Source organism: Arvicola amphibius, chromosome 5 (assembly GCF_903992535.2).
Source record: "Arvicola amphibius chromosome 5, mArvAmp1.2, whole genome shotgun sequence".
NCBI lineage: Eukaryota > Metazoa > Chordata > Mammalia > Rodentia > Cricetidae > Arvicola > Arvicola amphibius.
The window spans coordinates 136,308,427-136,326,091 of NC_052051.1; the positions used below are offsets into that span (position 1 = coordinate 136,308,427).

The 17,665-nt window shown below is 48.3% G+C and overlaps 1 protein-coding gene across 6 annotated transcripts in view; it reads right to left on the bottom strand.

The window, feature by feature from the left end:
• The window catches only part of Ablim3 (actin binding LIM protein family member 3), a 114,699-nt gene that overhangs the window by 36,741 nt on the left and 60,293 nt on the right, over window positions 1-17,665 (bottom strand). For all 6 annotated transcript variants that reach the window (XM_038332096.1, XM_038332095.1, XM_038332094.1 and 3 more), the window contains 3 exons: window positions 12,993-13,119; window positions 9,208-9,301; window positions 3,209-3,296 (listed from right to left, as the gene is read on the bottom strand). In XM_038332096.1, coding sequence (XP_038188024.1) covers window positions 3,209-3,296; window positions 9,208-9,301; window positions 12,993-13,119 — 309 coding nt within the window. The remainder of the gene's footprint in view (window positions 1-3,208; window positions 3,297-9,207; window positions 9,302-12,992; window positions 13,120-17,665) is intronic.

The window sequence follows — 17,665 nt, forward strand, 5'->3', positions numbered from 1 at the left end:
CTGGTGCTGTTACTCTGTAAGTGTATTCTAGACTCAGCTCCGGTGGTAACTGAAACTCCTGGTGGCTGCCACCCACACATGACACCCATAACCAGCATCATTATGACTCTAGCACCCATGGCCCAAGCCCCCTCATGGCAGATCCCTCGGCACCCCTCGAGGCAGGTCCTCTGGTACCCTGCAATTACTCCCACTCTCCCAGGAGCCAGAAGGGTAGGAATGGGGATAATTATTGAGAAGGTGACAGCTCTCTCCCACCTCCTGGAGGCATTTCTGCCTTAAGTTCTACTGTGCATTTGCTCTCATAAACACAGAGCTGTTGGCTTGACTCCATGTTTAACTCCTTCAGTATCCATGGGAAGTAAAGTTTCCATTGGGGGTAAAGTTTCTAACTCCTGGCTGGGAACTCCCTGAGGGCAGGGCCTTTGTCTCCATTGCTCCTTCCTGCCTCTCCTGCTGTTGGAGCACTACTGGACACATGCTAGGCCTCAGAAGATACAGGTGGTATGTGAACAAAGAGAAGGTTGTCTCTGACCAGGAATTTACTACACTTGTATCTTACAGGGGCAGCTTAAAGTCTATCATAAAGGTCAGACAATCAAGGTCCAGAGAGGCAAGAGGTTTGTCTACGGTAAACAAATTAGTAAGCAATAGTGCCAGGACCGAGTCTGAAGCAATCTAGGTCAAAGTACCAAAGAGGGGAAGAGAAGGATTTAGAATTGAAGCAGGAGGGCAAAAAGATGCTGATTGCTCCGTGGTGCACAGATGGTAATGCAGGTCCAAGGGCAGGTTCAGCACCGGGAAGTTGAGAAGGTGGAAGGAACACTGCACAGCAGATTTTCAACCCAAGTGCAAACTTTACATCCTAGTGGTGGTTGGTTTGCTAAGACAGGTAATACAGGGTCCTGAAGCAGGAATCACTTAGGATTGCGGAGGATTTTGGTGCTCATGGGGAGCCACAGGGACCAGACCTGGATATCAGCCCGGGTCTCAGTCCTGTGGAGGAAGGAGGAGAGAGCCTGGAGGGAATCCTGCACACTGATTCACAGAGGTCTCTGCCTTTCTCTAGGTGTATCCCCATCCTCATCTATATGATGAGGAATGTGGTTTTCCATTTTAAAGCAGCGTCCTCCCCCATCTAACACCCGAATGATGCTATGTTCAAGGAAGCAGTTAGAGTCCCAGAGTGTTTGAAATGGCCTCTTCATTGAGTCCCGCATGGGAGTCCCTGCCCAACGTGCCCAGTTTCTGCTGAATAGCTCTGGGCCAGCAGGCCTCAGCTGAGGATGATTTCACTCTCTTCCCCATCCCCAGGATGTTAGGCAGTATCTGACACACTTTTGATTGTCACAATGGAGAGTGCACATTACTGGCACCTTGTGGGTGTGGACCAGGGATGCTACTAAATACCCTACAGAGTACAAGACAATTCTTACACTGAAGAAGTATCTAGTGACTCAGCCAACACCCTAGATATTCTCAGTATCATTCATAATTTAATCTTTTCCTTTCTGAGTCCCCATAGTCTCTTGTACTTTGCTTGTACTTGGTTCCTCCTGGCTTGTCTAAGAATTGTTAGTCTTCTGCCTGCTTCTGAGCCCCTAACGCTGACCCCACTGTTCCTACTCCTCTCATGTAGCAATATCAGGAGGAGGGGGCTATGGAGAAATGACTGCGTTGTGAGAGCAGAATTTCCGAGGTTGAGATCAATACCTTTATGAAATAGGTCTCAGGGACCACCTCGTCCCTCTCAGCATGTCAGGATACAGCAAGAAGCTAGTACCCGTATGAAAGCAGGCCATCACCAAGCCTTGATCTTGGACTTGCCAGCCTCCAGAACGCCGAGCAACACACGTCTGTCATTGATGAGCTACCATCTATGTTAGTTGTTTTGCAGCCTGAACAGACCACAGGATCAACGATTAGGTTTTGAATCTCAAATGTTTTCCATGGGCTCATACTGGGAATGCTGGTTTCTCAGCTGGGTGCTGTGGGAGGCCGAGGTACCTTCAGGAGGTGGGGCCTGGCTGGCAGAAGTAGGTCACTACAAGTGGGAAGCGGGACTTTGAAAGTCAGAGCCTGAAGCCTGGTTCGGGCCCTGCTTGCCCCCTGCTTCCTCCGTCACCATGATATAAATAGCCTACATCACAAGGTCCATGGCCATGAACCTTTCTTGTTGTGATGGACTGAAAACCCTTTGAGCGAAAGAAATCTTTTCTCTCTTTAAGTTGTTCTTGTTGGGCACGTTGCTAACAGTGATATAAAGAGAAATGAGCACACCAGGTACCAGTCACTCACCAGGAGGTCTGCTCTTGTCCCTTCCGTAGGGGACCTTGCTTGGCATGATAGCCTCCCCTTAACATCCTTTATCATGGTTGACAGCCATTCACGGGATTATTGAGTAACACTAGTTCCTGCCTTGGGCTGTAGTATTGTGACGAGACAGAGCTTTCACGTGTTAGGGGCCCCAGAAGCAATTGCTAACGTGAAGCTGGTTTGGCAGCATAGATGGTGGCTTTGTTCAAGTTCTAGATACAAGGCTTGGTGCCTTGGTGAGAAGGCCTCACTCAGATGAGAAGCTGAAGTGATTGCATCAAACCAGTGGGGTGGGAGGGACCCGGAAAGGTCTTTCAGAAGAGCAGAGCCAAGAGCACTGTGATGTAGTGGGATCAGGGGCTGGACGGAGGGCAGAGGGATGAGTGGACTCTGAAGGTAACTGGGTGTCTGAAGCAGGAATCCAGGGCTAGCCAGGAGGGGAAGCCACTGTACCTTTCACCCTGGGAGCCCCGAGCAACAGCCTACTAGGATACTCTGCGATGTGGCGAGTTGAAACGGGATGGAACAGGCCAGGTAGAAACTGTGCGAACTCAGTAGCCTGGGCATCCCCCCTCCCCCGAGGTTCTTTGACCCTTTGGCCTTGTCCAGCTCAACCTCCCACCCCCACGTGGAGCCAGAAGAATTCGCTCAGAGGATTGCCAGGGAAGCAGGCCAGCGGAGCAGCCGGTGGAGGCACACGGGGATGGAAGGCAGATTACATGTCACCTCATATTAATCATTCCGGCAACTTCCCTCATCCACCCAGAGAGGAGAGAATTAATTGCAATCTTGAAGGCAAGCCAACAGCAGCGATAACACTGAAGAGGAAGGAGACTGTCTCTTTTCCAGCCACGAGCCTACCAGAACGCCTTCGAGGGGCAGATTTGCTTACCTGTGAGATACATCTCCTCCCCTTCAGTGAACATCTGGTGGCAGCGCACACATCTGGCACAGGTGGGGTGGTAGTGTTTCCCTCCTGCCTGTGGAAATCAGGATACAGAGCAAAACATCGGAACTGAGGCCACTGTCCAGTAGGGGCTGGTGGGTGAATACTTTTTGGGAACATTGGTGGGTCTGGTGTCTCTCTCCACGTCTCTGTGGTCGGTTGGGAGGCTGCCTGGGGGCAACCACAACCATATGAGAGTCTACCCAGATAGCTTGGTGGTTTTTTCATGGGTCTTGATGGAAGCTCATGGGATTTTCCTAGACATGGGCAGGGCAATCAGAGGACACTATTCCCCATCTCCTCATTGCTCACAAGGGAATGTTGATTTGAGGACTGCAAGCATGTTCCTGAGTATGGGGGCCCTTAACACTAATGATAATTGTAATGAGGAGTGTGGGCCCCTTGTTCCATCCCGCCCGGCTAGCTTATGCCCGAAATAGGCCAAGTCAGTTTTCTTTATTCAACCAATGAAAGCAACACATCCTATACCAGATAATTGACAATGACTGTAAGTACTACCATATGAACTTGAGGCTTAATAACATTGTCTCGGAATAAGGAAGGAGGAGAGATGGATAGGTCAATAGATAGATCCTTTCCAACCCTGTTATTGGGTTCTGATTTCACCAAGGAAAATGTGCCAGTGTCTGCCCATGCATCTGTAGCATTATTTAAAACACACTCGTGTAAGAATGAGAACAAGCATGAGGCTTAGAGTCTTTACAAACAAGAAAATCTGGCTAGAACGATATTCATTTTGGGCTGCCTTCAATTGGCAAACGACTCTGTTTTTCCTGTTACGTTGTACCAGTTGTCTGTTAAGTGAGTCAACTTAAAGACAGATTAAAGTATTAGGTAAGGCTGAGTGTATAAGGTTTACAAACATAGCAAAAATTATGAGCACAGCTTAAGGAGGACAGATTTTTAAAAAAATGGGCTTAGCGCATAAATTACATTACGTGAGAAACAAGACCCGCGGGGTGCTCCTAACGCCTAGGCTAAAAGGCTGTACCTGGATATCTCAGCCTGAGCCTGGCCTATCTAGCCCGGTTTTAGTAAACACATTCCTTTTTCTTACTTTCCTTCCCAACCAATATTTCATTTAAAAATGGAAATGAGTGCAAATCTTTTTTTGGGGGGGGGGAATAAATGGATTTTGAGAACGTTGTGTTTGAAGTCTCACTGGAAAGAGGGAGGAGGGTCACCCCCTGACCCCACCCCCATCTCACTTCTGCATTAGATACTAGAATCTCATCCCAGAAGATCTGATGTGCAAGGTCCCTTTGGTGACACATCTGGAATTTGCATATGGAAGGAGTAGCACAGAGCCTGGGATGGAAGGTGAAGCATGATTTGAATGATTTTTTTTTCCGTAACAGCACAGGTATTTTTAGGGGAGGGATGAGGTAAATGGATGACTGTGGGAGGTCATGAAACCCCCTTCTCTAAGCCAGCACTTAGTCTGATGTTAGTTCTCAAATCACGACTGTGTAAAAAAATCTTATCTGTAAATCATCTTAGGGGTGGGGTTCTTGGAATGGGCTTGTCTGTTTTGGAGAAACTCTTTTATCTCAAAACTTAGCAAGAATGTGAAAAGGGCAGATTCCTACAAACGAAAAATAATTTTCAATGTCCCCTTTCTCCATTCTTGGTTGTTTCTGTGGCTCCCACCAGTGAGAAAACTGTCTTTGTTGTCGAGTAAGCTGTATTCAAACTTCAGAAAGAGCCTGCTATTTTCCCAAGCAAGGAAGTCGTGGGACCGATCCTCCAGTACCATGACAAGGATAATCAGCTTAATTAGTAGCCTCTTCCTACTGTGTCTCCTTATCATTTCAATTATAGGGCCTTTTTTGGGCCCTGATTTTTCTCTCCATCATGGCAACAGTGGCTCCGCAATACTGAACGCACCTCTTCTTAAATGTCACACCCGCCACCCTGCCCCAGCTGAAAAGAGACTTCAGGCCTGTCTCAGCAGCGCTGGTCCTGGATGACTTAGAAAACAATGGAGTAGAAAGGAGGCTGCCAGGGCAACCTTTTCCCAGCATAAGGGAACAAAGGCAGAGAGATGCAATGAACCATTTTACACACTAACAAACTGAAGCCAAGAAGGCAGTGAGGAAAAGCAGCAAAGAGTTGGTACCTCTAAGGAAGGCCATATTAGAGAGCACTGAGCATGGCAGTCAAGGTCTGAAGTGGAGCAAGAGCAGGAATGGGACTGACACTCAGCCGTTCTGTCCCCAGAGAAGGAAGGAGTCACGAGATGGCCTCAGAAGAGAACGGGGATGTTGGGATGAGAAGACGAGAAACAGTTTGAAGTGTCTGCAGTATCCTGGAAATATGCTGGCCCTGTACTGGCGGTTACTGCCTAGCCAGCATCCTTGCCCATCTTCCAGAAATAGCACTAAGCTTGGCTCAGCTGGACCACCCGCTATCAAGCCGTATGGTTATATTGTGTGAGCCCCACCAATGAGCTGATTCCAACTCTATGGGCACAGTGAGATCAGGGATGCATCCGAAGTTATCCAGAGAGCCCCCAGATGTTGGCTGAACCATTAAGAAAGAACATTTTGTTAACCACTCTGGATGTGTCTATATGTGACTCTGTGATAGGATATAAGCCTAAGCAACTGGTATCCAATACCCCAAGCGCAAAGCAGAATCCTTTTCAGAATAAAGGCAATGCAGAAGAATGTGGAGCCAAGATGGTCAAAGATTCAAGGGATCTTAATCAGCCTCATTCTCCAGCTAAGCCTAAAGCCAGAATGATGCCCACATTCTTATTACGGGAATGGACACATGTCCTTTTCAGCCCCCCCTGATTTGAGACTGGCTTCTGCCTTCCAACTAAACAAAGTCCTGCTTAACATACTCATTAGGAAAGAAATGACAGTCTACACTATTGGCAAAGACTTGCTTAAGGTTTCGTGGCTAGACACGGTAAAATTAGAATTCAAATCCATGACTTTTTTTTTCTCCTGACCCCTGGGTTTCTGAGATCCTTAGGCACCACTGTGGGATCCAGGAGGCTGGAGTCCCAGACTCCATCTCTGCCTCTGACCTTGGACAGGTACCACTTGTCTTGGGTCTCCTTTTTTTTCATCTGTAAAGCAAGGAGGCTGGGAGAGCTGATTGCTAAATGTCTTTTCCAGCGCAAAGGGTGGGAGGAAGTCAGTCACACGCTGAGGGAGTTAGTATGAACGGGGTCAGTGGAAATCCAGTCACAGCTACCTTGAAAGGAGAGACTGCCATACTGGGAAACAAAAGGCGGCCACTAGGAAACCTTGCTAGCTGCAGCCTAGTGTGCATCAAGATTCTTCTCTTGAATCCAGCTTTAGTGGCCTTTCCCCCCACTGACTCCGCAACTTGCTAGATGCTTCTTCCTCGGTTATGCAGAAGCAGTCAGCAATGACTATTTAAGGCAAAATTTTACCACACGCACCAGCCTTTCCCAGCCCCCTCTCCCTTAACTTCTCTACATTTTGACCAAGATTCCAACTGACCCGCCATGTTTCCTGAAGCTCCATCTTTTACGCTGTTCTCAGTTTTCCTCTCTTACCCTGTGTGCACAAGCACACACAGATCTACATATGTGTGTCAGTTTATGTGCATGCACATGCTTGGGAAGGCCAGAGGAGAGTTTTAAAAAATATTTTTATTTTATGTGCATGACTGCTTTGCCTTCGTGTATTTCTATCTGTGTATCATTTTCATGCCTGGTGCCCACACAGGCCAGAAGAAGGCACCAGATCCCCTGGAACTGGAGTTACAGATGGCTGTGAGTTGCCATATGGGTACTGGGAATCAAACCTGGATCCTCTGGAAGAACAGCCGGTATGGGCCATCCCACCAATCCCTTCACCTTGATTTTGGAGACAGGGTCTCTCCCTGGCTTGAAACTTGCCAAGTAGGCTTGGCTGGCTGATCAGTAAAGCCCAGGGATATGCCTGTCCTTGCTTCCTCAGCACGGGGACCGTGAGTGTGAACCACTGCTTCTGACTTTTTCATACATGTTCTGGAGATCTCAGGCCCTTGTGTTTCAAAGGCAAACACTTTACCAGCTGAGCCAGCTCCCCATCCCTCCTCCTTGATTATCTCTCTTCTGATAACAACTCCACGTCTTTGTGCCACCCGCAGGCAGCCATTTCCCAAGGCTGGTGATAGCCCTTTCCCAGTCTGCCAATCTCTCTCCTCTGCCTTGGGAAACCTGACTATTCTCATACTGTTATTCAATTCTGAGTGCTAAGCTTCTCCAGGTCTAGCCTTTGTTTCTAGGCTTTGATCTACCTTCCTGTCTGTCCTCTTGAAACCTTCCTGGGATTTCAGTCACATCTCATCTCAAATGCTCACCACGATTCTGCCTGGATAACCTGGCTTCTCTTCCATCTCCCACAGATGCCATACTAAGCTTCTCATCACCCAGACTCAACACTTTGACACAACTTTGGCTTCTTCCTCAGTCCCCAAATTCTCAAGTTGCCTCACAGTGGCTGAGCTACTAAATTTCAGCTTCCATGGAGCTGGAGACAAAGGTGGTTGCCCTTGGTCGCAGGGGCTCCCTGGTGGCGTCTCTTCCGGTTTCCTGTGGGCACCATGCTACCTTCTCTAAGGTGCAGCTCTAACCAGGTCATTCCTGCTCAGCCTCTCTACAACTCCCCAGTGCCCAATGAATCATCCATAGACTCTTTATTCTTGTACCTCACACCCCTGGATTCCTGGGTCCAGTGACCTTTCCTGTGCGCTTCCGTTCCCTCTGCTTCGCCCTCTTCACTAGTCCTTAGAGATGCCTAGTCATTTAGTAATTTACTGCATTTGATTATCTGATTCTCTCTGACTCCCTATAGTTAATTTTCCATATCACATTCAGTGCAGGTTTCAAAAACATGCCATCTTATCACGCTGCTCCTTTTTAACGTTCTCCAAAGGTTCTCCCCTGCACTTACTATAAAACCCAAGCTCTTAAACAAGATGGACACAGTCCCAGGAAATAGGCCCTCTGTGACATGCTCTGTATTCCCACCCTCTATTTTCAAGGCCGTGTTGGCCTTTCTCTCTGTCCTGTCCCCTGGCTTTGCTTACACTGACCTCACGTCCTCAGAGCTCTGCTTCAGTGCATCTCCTCACACAGCCCTGTCTCGACTGCTGTGCTTGTCTGCTGGACCCACATGGGACCGTAGAATCCTTTTCAACCTGGTCCTCATGGTAACCACAAGCAACTGGCAGTGCTAATGATTCTGCCTACAGTGGCTGAGCCAGCTTGTCACTCCTTAGCCACTATCAGATGCAAAGTGGAGGCCTACAGAGATGAATTAGCAGTAGAGACATGCCATAACTCAATTGTCCCTATCTTTAGGGCATTATTTTCCCTTTACACTGAACTCTCCAAGGTAGGTGGCCCCAAAATATGGGCAGGTAGCAGCTAGTCCCACAGGGTGTGGAAAGAAAGGATAGTAAGGTCAACAACTCAGCAAGGGACTGTAGGTTGTCTGTCACTGGCAGAGAGAGCAGTGCATCAGAGGCTGGGGAAAGCTGTTGCCATGGTGATGGACCAGCCAAAGAAGGGCTTAGAGAGCAAGCTGCTAGACAAAGCTGGTTCTTAAATGAGCACATTACCAAACAGTTAAAACATAAAAAGGGCTTCCATCCCGAGGTAGAGCCAGGAGGAAAATCCTAATTGGTACTCCTTAGAAATCTGTCTGAGTCTGAATCCAAAGAAGCAACCGATTTCCCCGGCACAGCGGTTTTTGAACCAAGAATTATCCTGTCCACATTCTATTTTTGGGTTCTCAGATCTTGGCAAGGCTATCTGGTCAGGGCCATGCCGTAAGCTAACTCTGGGAGGTTTAAGCAATGGAGGGAAGGACACAGGGTGACTTTCTCTTCTTCGGTGATGACTCTTTGAAGTCACAGGTCATCCTGCTCACACGTGGTGACTCAGCCTCACTTACCTCCAAGACCCTGCCACTGATGTACCGGTCACACGTCTCACATTTAATGCCGAACTGGGAGTGGTAGTCAGCCTCGCAATACGGAACACCATCCCTACAAGAGGAAGTTGACAGGGGAAGTGGGTAGAGCGGGGAGGGTGGCCTCGGTCAGGACCCTGTCTGCAGTGATGGACCAAGACTGGGAGCTTCGGAATACTTTTCAAAATTAAACTGCCTCTCAGATCTACAGAGGAAGAAAAGCCATGGGAATATGCATTGGGTGAGGTCCCTAGGCACTGCTGGAGCCACTGCTCTGGTCTGTCGTTTTGGGTGGCCTTTTATTTTTTTCCCTTCCCCTCCCCCATGAGTTATCCAGGTTCACCTGCTTCTCTTTCCCCAAAGGACTCTTTTGAAAAATTATTTAAGACATGTTTTGCTCCCTGTAGAAAATAAAATGCTTTCACATGGTACAGCATTCTCAAAGCATAAGGGAAATGTCTCCCTTTTCCTTTTAGCCCATCTTGGTTTCCCTTCTAGGGTGTAGTAATGGGATCAATTTCTTACAGACCCAGAAGAGTTTCTCCTTTAACCAAAAATTTTATCCATAACTGAGAAGTTGGTCCTATTCATTTTCCAGTGTGTTGAATGAACAAGCCCATGTGTGGGATGGGTTAGTAACTTCCCCAGGTCACCCAGGATCTGTTTACACTTGAGGCTCAAACTCAGGTGGTCTGATTTCTCCCCACATTTTCATGAGAATTGACGGAGATGGGCCCAGTATATGCTAGGGTTCAGTCAGTGCCTGCCCGGCTCACTGTCTACTCAGGAAAGGCAATAACCACCTCCACCACCACAGTGGTTGTGAGAGTCCTCAAGGAGACTGTTGCCCACTTTTGGGGGTAGCGTAACGTGGCTCAGACACAGATAGGCCTAAAGAGAAGGCAGGCTATTTCTCTGTCTCCACCTGGAGCTCTTTGTGGGAGCGAGGTGTTAGCATTGCCTGAAGTTAAAGCAGCTGTTGTCTGTGAGCCATGAAACCTCCCTGACTCTTTCAATTTCCCTGACCTCTAACCACGTTCTTACTCTGTGGATGTAAGCGTGGGTAACTGCAAAGAAAAAAAATTGCTATCTGGGTAAAGATGCTGATACAACTTCACTCGGATTCCTGTCTTGGGGATGCCTTAGAGAATTGGAAATATACATGATTATAAACAGAGGCAGATGGGAAAGAGCACATTTACTGTGTCCTTATTAGATATGGAACACAGAGCTTTGGAACATAACATCTTATTAACCCTGTTTTCACAAATGAGCACAGTAAGTCTCGGAGCTGCTGAGTCCTTGGCCAAGGTCCCCCAGGCAGAAGGATTTCTGCCTTGAGCATCTGTAATAGTCATGGCTCTCCTACCACTTGGCTGCAGCAGGTGAGGGGCCCAGAGCCAGACTGCCGACGCCCAGGGAGGCAGGCAGTCTAGGCTGGAGCTCCAGAGCTCTGTGTAAGCCCTTACTGCCCCAGAAAGTTCTAACTTAGAACCAATGACTCTTGGCTGGTGACTTCCCACAGACATTCCTTACCCAGCATGCTTAGAGAGGAATGTCTGCCATCTACTGAAATGGCATCGAGGGCTCTCAGTGACTTGCTCAGCTCACCTCTGCAGTCTGGCACTCTGCTTCGCCTGTGTACACACTTGAGTTCCCAAAGAGGAGGGAAGTGTTTAACCCGCGCCCACCCGACTGCCCTGGATGGGCTAGGATTTTGTATCTAAGCTTGTCTTTGTGTTTTGAATCTTACCCACTCTTTCAAGGCTCAGCTCAAACCTTCCATAAGGTTCAGACTCCAGATGCCACTTGCAGCTGGTTAGAAGGGACCCTTCCTTTCCCATACTATCAATAGCCCCCCTTTGATCTTGGGCACAGGTGGGTATGTCTGGCCAGAAGCTATTTCCTCTTCCTGGACTTTTCCTTTGGAGGCCACCCTTTCTTACTCCAGCTGCCTTAGGGGTTGGGCCCTCCTGCCTTCCCGCCCTCCTGGCTAGTGTTTGAGAGGGAAGTAAGGCAGCTAAACCAGAGGGAGTCACCAGACTTCTGCCGCAGTTTTTACAGAGCTGCCTCTCCTTTCACTAGGCCTGCTGAACTGATGATCAAAACCCAGGCACTGTTGGGGATTTTTCTTTGCCACTTCATCGACCTGGGGACAAATCTAATGGAGAGGAAATCAGAGGAGGGAGGGGAGGATGGAGAGAGAAAGGGAGTAGGGGAGAAGAGAGACTCTGTAGTGCTGAAGACATCTTTAAGTGTTGGGAGCTGTGAACCCCCCAGATCCTGAATTTCTTGTAAACAACTTGTAATGTTTGCAGCTGCTCTGAGCACGAGACCTTCAGGAGTTCCTGATGGCAGGGGGGTGGTTTCTGGTGGGTTTGGCTGGGGCGTGGATACCAGTTAAGGATCCCTATATAAGCTGCCCCTGAACACAATAAAGGGGCATTCTTGGGGCATTTCTGCTCAAAGGATGACTCGTGTCTCTGTCTGTGGGTCTTTGTGTGTTTCAGTCTCCAGCCCCTTGCCTGGCTCACGAACTGTATGGTAGCGCATAGAGCACAGACAGGGGTGGCGCGCTACATTTAAGAAGCTAGTATACCTGTGACCTTCCCATGTCTGAGTCAAACGACTCCAATTGTTGCTTTCCAATGTGTGGGGCTTTTGGTCACTCATGACTGACACTTATTACCCACAGGCTCTTCCCACAGACCCCTGGTGTCCCAATTCTTCCTGTCCACAGCTTGTCTCTCTTGGTGAATGTGTCTCCACAGCAAACGCAAGCTCACATCTCCTGGCTTTGGGCCAGTCACGGGAGAGAGGAAATATCTGGGATCAGAAAGTGCCAAAGTGCTAGGGTTATTGCTCACAGTTGCCTTCGGGGATTTGACTATATATGTGTCGTCACCAGTGCTGAAGCCTGAAGAGAGCTTGTCCAAAGTTGCTATGTGTAAGTCCCTGAGGCTGAGTCCTCTTACCTGATAATTTGATTTATCTACCATCTCTGTTAAACCCATGCGATAGCTGTGTCGACTTTAGGTCAGGCATTGTGTTAAATGCCAGGGATCAGTAGTAACTATATCAAAGTCCCCAACCAAAGAGGGACAAAAAGTAGAACTGTCACTGCACATTGCTTACTCCCTTGAGTATCTGTACCATGAGAGGTTTGTTTGTTTGTTTTTATTTTTGAGATGGGGGTCTCCATTATAGCTCTGTCCTGGAACTCACTGTGTATACTAGGCTGACCTTGAACTCATAGAGATCCACCTGTCTCTGCCTCTTAGTGCTAGGATCAAAGGTGTGTACCATGCCCGCCCATTGGAGGTTTAATGTCCTAGTCCATCCAAAGCTATTTGTTAGTTCTTTGTACATAGTGAAAGCTCAGTAAATGGTGAACCATCTAAGGCATGCACATGAAGATGTATAATTAAAAATGGTGGTAGCCTGTGTAAGAAACTGGGCAGTCTGAGGGTAGGAATGGAAGAATGGAGGTGGGGAGTGATGGAGTGGAGTCACCTCTGAGTTGGAGACATGCAGAAGGAAGGGAAGGAGCCACAGGTAAGGACCACCAGTGCATCATGGGAGAGGAAACAACATGGGAAGGCCTAAGGCAGAAAGAGGCTAGGAGTGTGGTCATGTGGCTTGTGTGGCTTCCAATGGATGTGATGAAGGGTGATGCTGGAGATTCAGGAGAGGACAGTGGGCCAGGCCTTGTAGGATGCAGAGGCCCAGGTAGCCTGCAGGAGAGGGGGAGATGGAGCCATACTCACTTGCTAATGTACTCCCCCGTGAGGATGACACTACAGGTCTGGCATTTGAAACAGCTGACATGCCACTGCTTGTCCAGTGCCAGGAGTGACTGGCCATGTTTAATCTCCTCTTTGCACCCAGCACAGTCTGCAAAGACAAAAGTAGGACATCTTGGGTCCCTTCGACTTCCTGCCATCGTCCCATGCCACGGGAACCCAGCCCCGGATGCCATCCCTCCCCACCCAACTCTGGTGCTGCCAGTACCCAGAGACCTTACCAGACATGGGGAAGGGTTGCCAGAGCTCTGGCCTGTGGGAAAGGACCATGGAATGAGGAGGAAGGAGCAAGATTTCCCACTGCTCACCATGACCACTATTATGACCACTATTCGTCCAAGCTCGTTCTCCCTGCCGTCACCCCAGTGCCGGCCATACTTGCACCACCGAGAAGCCTGAGCATGCTCCATTGCAGCCCCCATCTAATTTCACCACGATCTCTGCATGGTGGAATTTGAGAGCCCTGTTTCTGGAGACAGGCTGCATCTTTCCATTCCTCTTTAGGTAAGGACCACGCAGTGCCTTCTCTTCTTGGTCAACTTGACTGGATTTAGAACTCTATGGAGACACCCACTTAGATGTGAGGGTATTTCTATAGAGTTTGAATTAAGAGAGAGAGATGCTGCCCTGAGTTTGACCGGCACCACCCTATGGGCTGGGCTCCCGGACTCGGTAAAGAAGAGAAAAGGAGGAAGTTCGCTGTCCCAGCGCCTGCATTCTCTTTCTCTGCTGTTTGGTCTGCTGAGATGTATGAGCGCATGCCCACTGCCACAGCTGTGACTTGCTCCCGCTGCCATGTTTCTCTTGCCATGATGGGCATGCTAAATTTTTTTTTTTTGTCTGGGCTGGTGCTAGGCACAGAGTGGAAACTCAAAGTATATTTGCTGAAGAAAATATGAATGACTGGATCTCACGGTGCTCAGGCAAAGGAGCGAATTTACCATGCTCATCTTTCCCCGGCATGCAACAATCAGTGTCTGAAAAGACTGTCCCAAACCAGAAATATGGTTTTGCTCTCTGTCACTGTCACCCTGAAACCAGAGCAGGAACAGAAAGTAGGATGGAGTTCAGTGGTCTGGTCTGACTATTGTTCAATGAATGTAAAGAGGGGTGGGAGGGGCAGGAAGTGGAGCCAGCATCCAAAGACATTGGGAAATCCTGGGAATTCAGGTATTGCTGATCAGAGGGTTCACTTTGTGAGAGGAAAATGGTCACTGGGCAAAGTTTGCCAGAGGTCAAACCTCCTTACTGGCATCACAAGACACACACACACTTTGGAGCATACAAGGAGAAGCCACATATAGACTTGGGGGAGCCTGGCTAGACAGACAGTCCTTAATCTAAAGAGGAGGTGGTGAGTCTAGGAAGGGTTGGTGTGTTTAGAAGGTTGTGGGGAGCCTCTGGGACTTGATGACCCATGTGTAGAGTCAATTTGTACAGCACTGAACACGTGGTTGCCAAGCACCATTTCCAACATCCCTGAGCATAAGCTGGGGCGGGACGGTACCCAACTGTAAAATGCTTTAAGCCTTCGGATAGGCTAGAGAACAAGGCGCTTGGAGATTTAGCTCCCCCTTTCACTTTTCTGGAATCAGTGCCTAAGTCTCCCTGTTAAATTGTCCCCTCCAATAATACTGCGGGTTTAAAAATTCAATGGCTTTGGTAGGTCAGGTGCCTCCTCTGTGTCCAGACGGACAGCATCTGGTCACACTTTCTAGGTCATAAATACAACGCTTGTGTTTCTGCGGCTCCTTAAGAGGACCTAACCGTTACAGAGGGGCTCCAAGTTCACAGAGCACTTGGTCCAGTGTCTCAGCCAGGGCAGGAATCTATCTTTGACAGGTGGTGCTTATTTTATGCTTTATTACACACCAAAGACTCAGCCCTTCTTGAGTCGGTTTGGGCAGGCATGGCTGTCAAGGATGTCTCCCTTCCGTGGAGCTAGGGCTTGACCCTGTCACTGATATATCCAGGAACACTCTTCTCTTTTCCTCCATGACGGTTCCTTCAAACAACAAAACACAACCACAGTCTGTCTCTCCCTCACCCTCCAGGCTTTATGTTTCACTTGCTGTGGTCATCCACAGTCACTTGGGAACGCTACGCAGTAGACATTGTGTTAGCCATTAGTAAAACTCTCTGACTCTTCCTGGGTGACTGGCTGTTTGCAGAAATGGCCACATTCCAGTAAAAGTACCATCTGAGCTATAGGGACACACCTGAGATGAATTTAGCACTCTAAGGTACATCCAATTAGGGGATGGTGAGGTGGAGTGGCTGGAGGCTGGGCTGAGACCCGGTGGAAGGGATGGTGAGCAGCTAGCCCAGGCACGAGTCTTCTCCAGCCTTAGTTACTCTTCTCAGCTTTTTTTTTTTTTTTTTTTTTTTTAGAGCCTGTCCTGGAACTAGCTCTTGTAGACCAGGCTGGCCTCGAACTCACAGAGATCCGCCTGCCTCTGCCTCCCAAGTGCTGGGATTAAAGGCGTGCGCCACCACCGCCCGGCTTCTTCTCAGTGTCTTCCCTACAACCAGGTCAGTAGAGCTAACGCAGGCCCCACATAACGGGTCGTTCTAGTTCTTGTGTTTTTCACCCACATCCTGTGTGTTACCAAATCTCTGATCTGAAGCCCGAGTAATTCTCCTTTGAAGGGAAGCCCTGCTTCTTCCTTTGAGGATTCTTGGATGCCCTTTATTTGTGGTTTTTCTTTCTCTATTACTCTGCTGGTCTTCCATTGTAGGGCTTCCTGTTTCCTGATATTTTTTTTCCTCCCTTTTCCTTCTTTCAGTCTTGTCCACTGGTGGGCACTCCTCTCTGGGAGCCCGTGGGTCTGGTGCCATGAGCAGGGTTGGGAGAGTCACTCCCTGTCCTTGGTGATTTTGCTGAGCCAGCTGCCCACTCCTCTCTATTCCAAAATTACAGCCTTCAGCTGGCGGAAAGCACAGTGCCCCCACCTGTTCCTCTCAGATCTCTCACTTTAGTATCCAAGCCTCTAGAGATCCTGTGCGGCCATTTTTAGTCTGGTTTACATCATCATTCCATTTAGGTCAGCAAAAGTAAGTGGGCTCCGTGAGTCACCGTGAGTTGCTCATCTTGCTTTAGGCAACCTGTCTAGGAACACAGGGGCTTTCCATTTAGAAAGACCTCTTGATATCGGGTGTTAAGGGAATAGTCTCAGAGCCAGATCTCATGCCTTAACACTGGGGCTCCTTTGGAAAGGCCATTTATGACCTTCAAGTCTCAGTTTTCTTACTTTTAAAACAATTACTCTTACTGCCTTCGTGGACGTGTAATGACTAAATGAGATATTAACTGTTCCTTTATTACAATGCCTGGCAATAGAATAAAGGCTGGAAGTGGGGATGGTGGATAGTGGTAATGGAGGAGGTGCTGGTGATGGTACCCGTGCTAATGATGACAATGACCGTGATGGTGATGTGGTGACTGTGGTGGTGATGGTGATGATGGTGGCCCTGAGAACGTTGGTGCTCCTCCTGCTAGCGATTCTTCTTTATGAGATCTATGAGGAGGTGTTTTTTTTTCATATGATAACTTGATTTTTCCCTTTTGACAGTCACGACTATATTCCTCGGAGTAAACATTATTCTTGCTTTTCCAGAACATACTCACCCTACAGAGATGAAACTTCACACACTCGTATAGTTGAGAAAAGACTAAGTTCTTTGTCCATTTCCCTTCCCCTGGTTTGTTTTTCTCTATCATTCGCATCTGGCTTTAGTTCTCTCTATTCCTTGGGTGCTCAGGAGACATTCTCTGTGCCCTCTGTTCAGGGATTCCATGCATTTGTAGCAGTCAGTGATTATCGTGGGAGAAAACACTTCAAGGAACTCTCTGTGGATTCTTGGGTGAAGGCCTTTATTTCTGCCATGAGCCAAAGACCTTGGTTCCCCTGGAGGCTGCTCACGTGCTCACTTGTTTTTTCTTTTTATCCCCTAACTTTCCCTCGTTTTTATCACTATCCCAATCTGCAAAATTATAGTGGAGACATTTTAGAATCTCTTTGTTAGAAATCTCTTCTAGAATGTTCCCATGTTAGCTGTTCACTCAGTTGAGAAAGCCTGCTTCCTGTCTGAGACCCCAGTGCACACACACAGAAACACACAGTGCACCGGAGAGAATTGACACTAGACCTAGGAATCTTATTCTTCATGCTCCTTTGATGTGCGTTCTACATTAAACTTGGATTAAGCCAGCCTTTCTCATTGCTGTAAGCAAATACCAGAGAAAAACAATTTAAGGGAGGAAAGAGTCCTTTTGGCTTGTGGTTTTGAGTTGTTTCAGCCTGGTTACGGTGGGTCATTTGTCATCTTAAACGATGACATCCTAAAGGATTCGCCAGCCTAAAGGGCGCTGCTGCCCACATTCAGGGTGAATCTTCCCCTTTAGTTAACCCTCTGATTTGTAGTCTAAACAGTTATGTTAGCTTGATCCCTGTGCAGGAACACAGCGCTTTGCACAACACCCTGCGAGGATGGTAAAGCAGCCCATTATTATTTCATAGCTGGGGAAATCAAGTCTTAGGGAGGCTACCAGACCATTCGTCTCCTGCAGAAGGTTGGCAGCCTCGCAGCTCAAGCTTGCTTCCCTCCGTTCTTCACACATGGGACCGCTGGCCTCT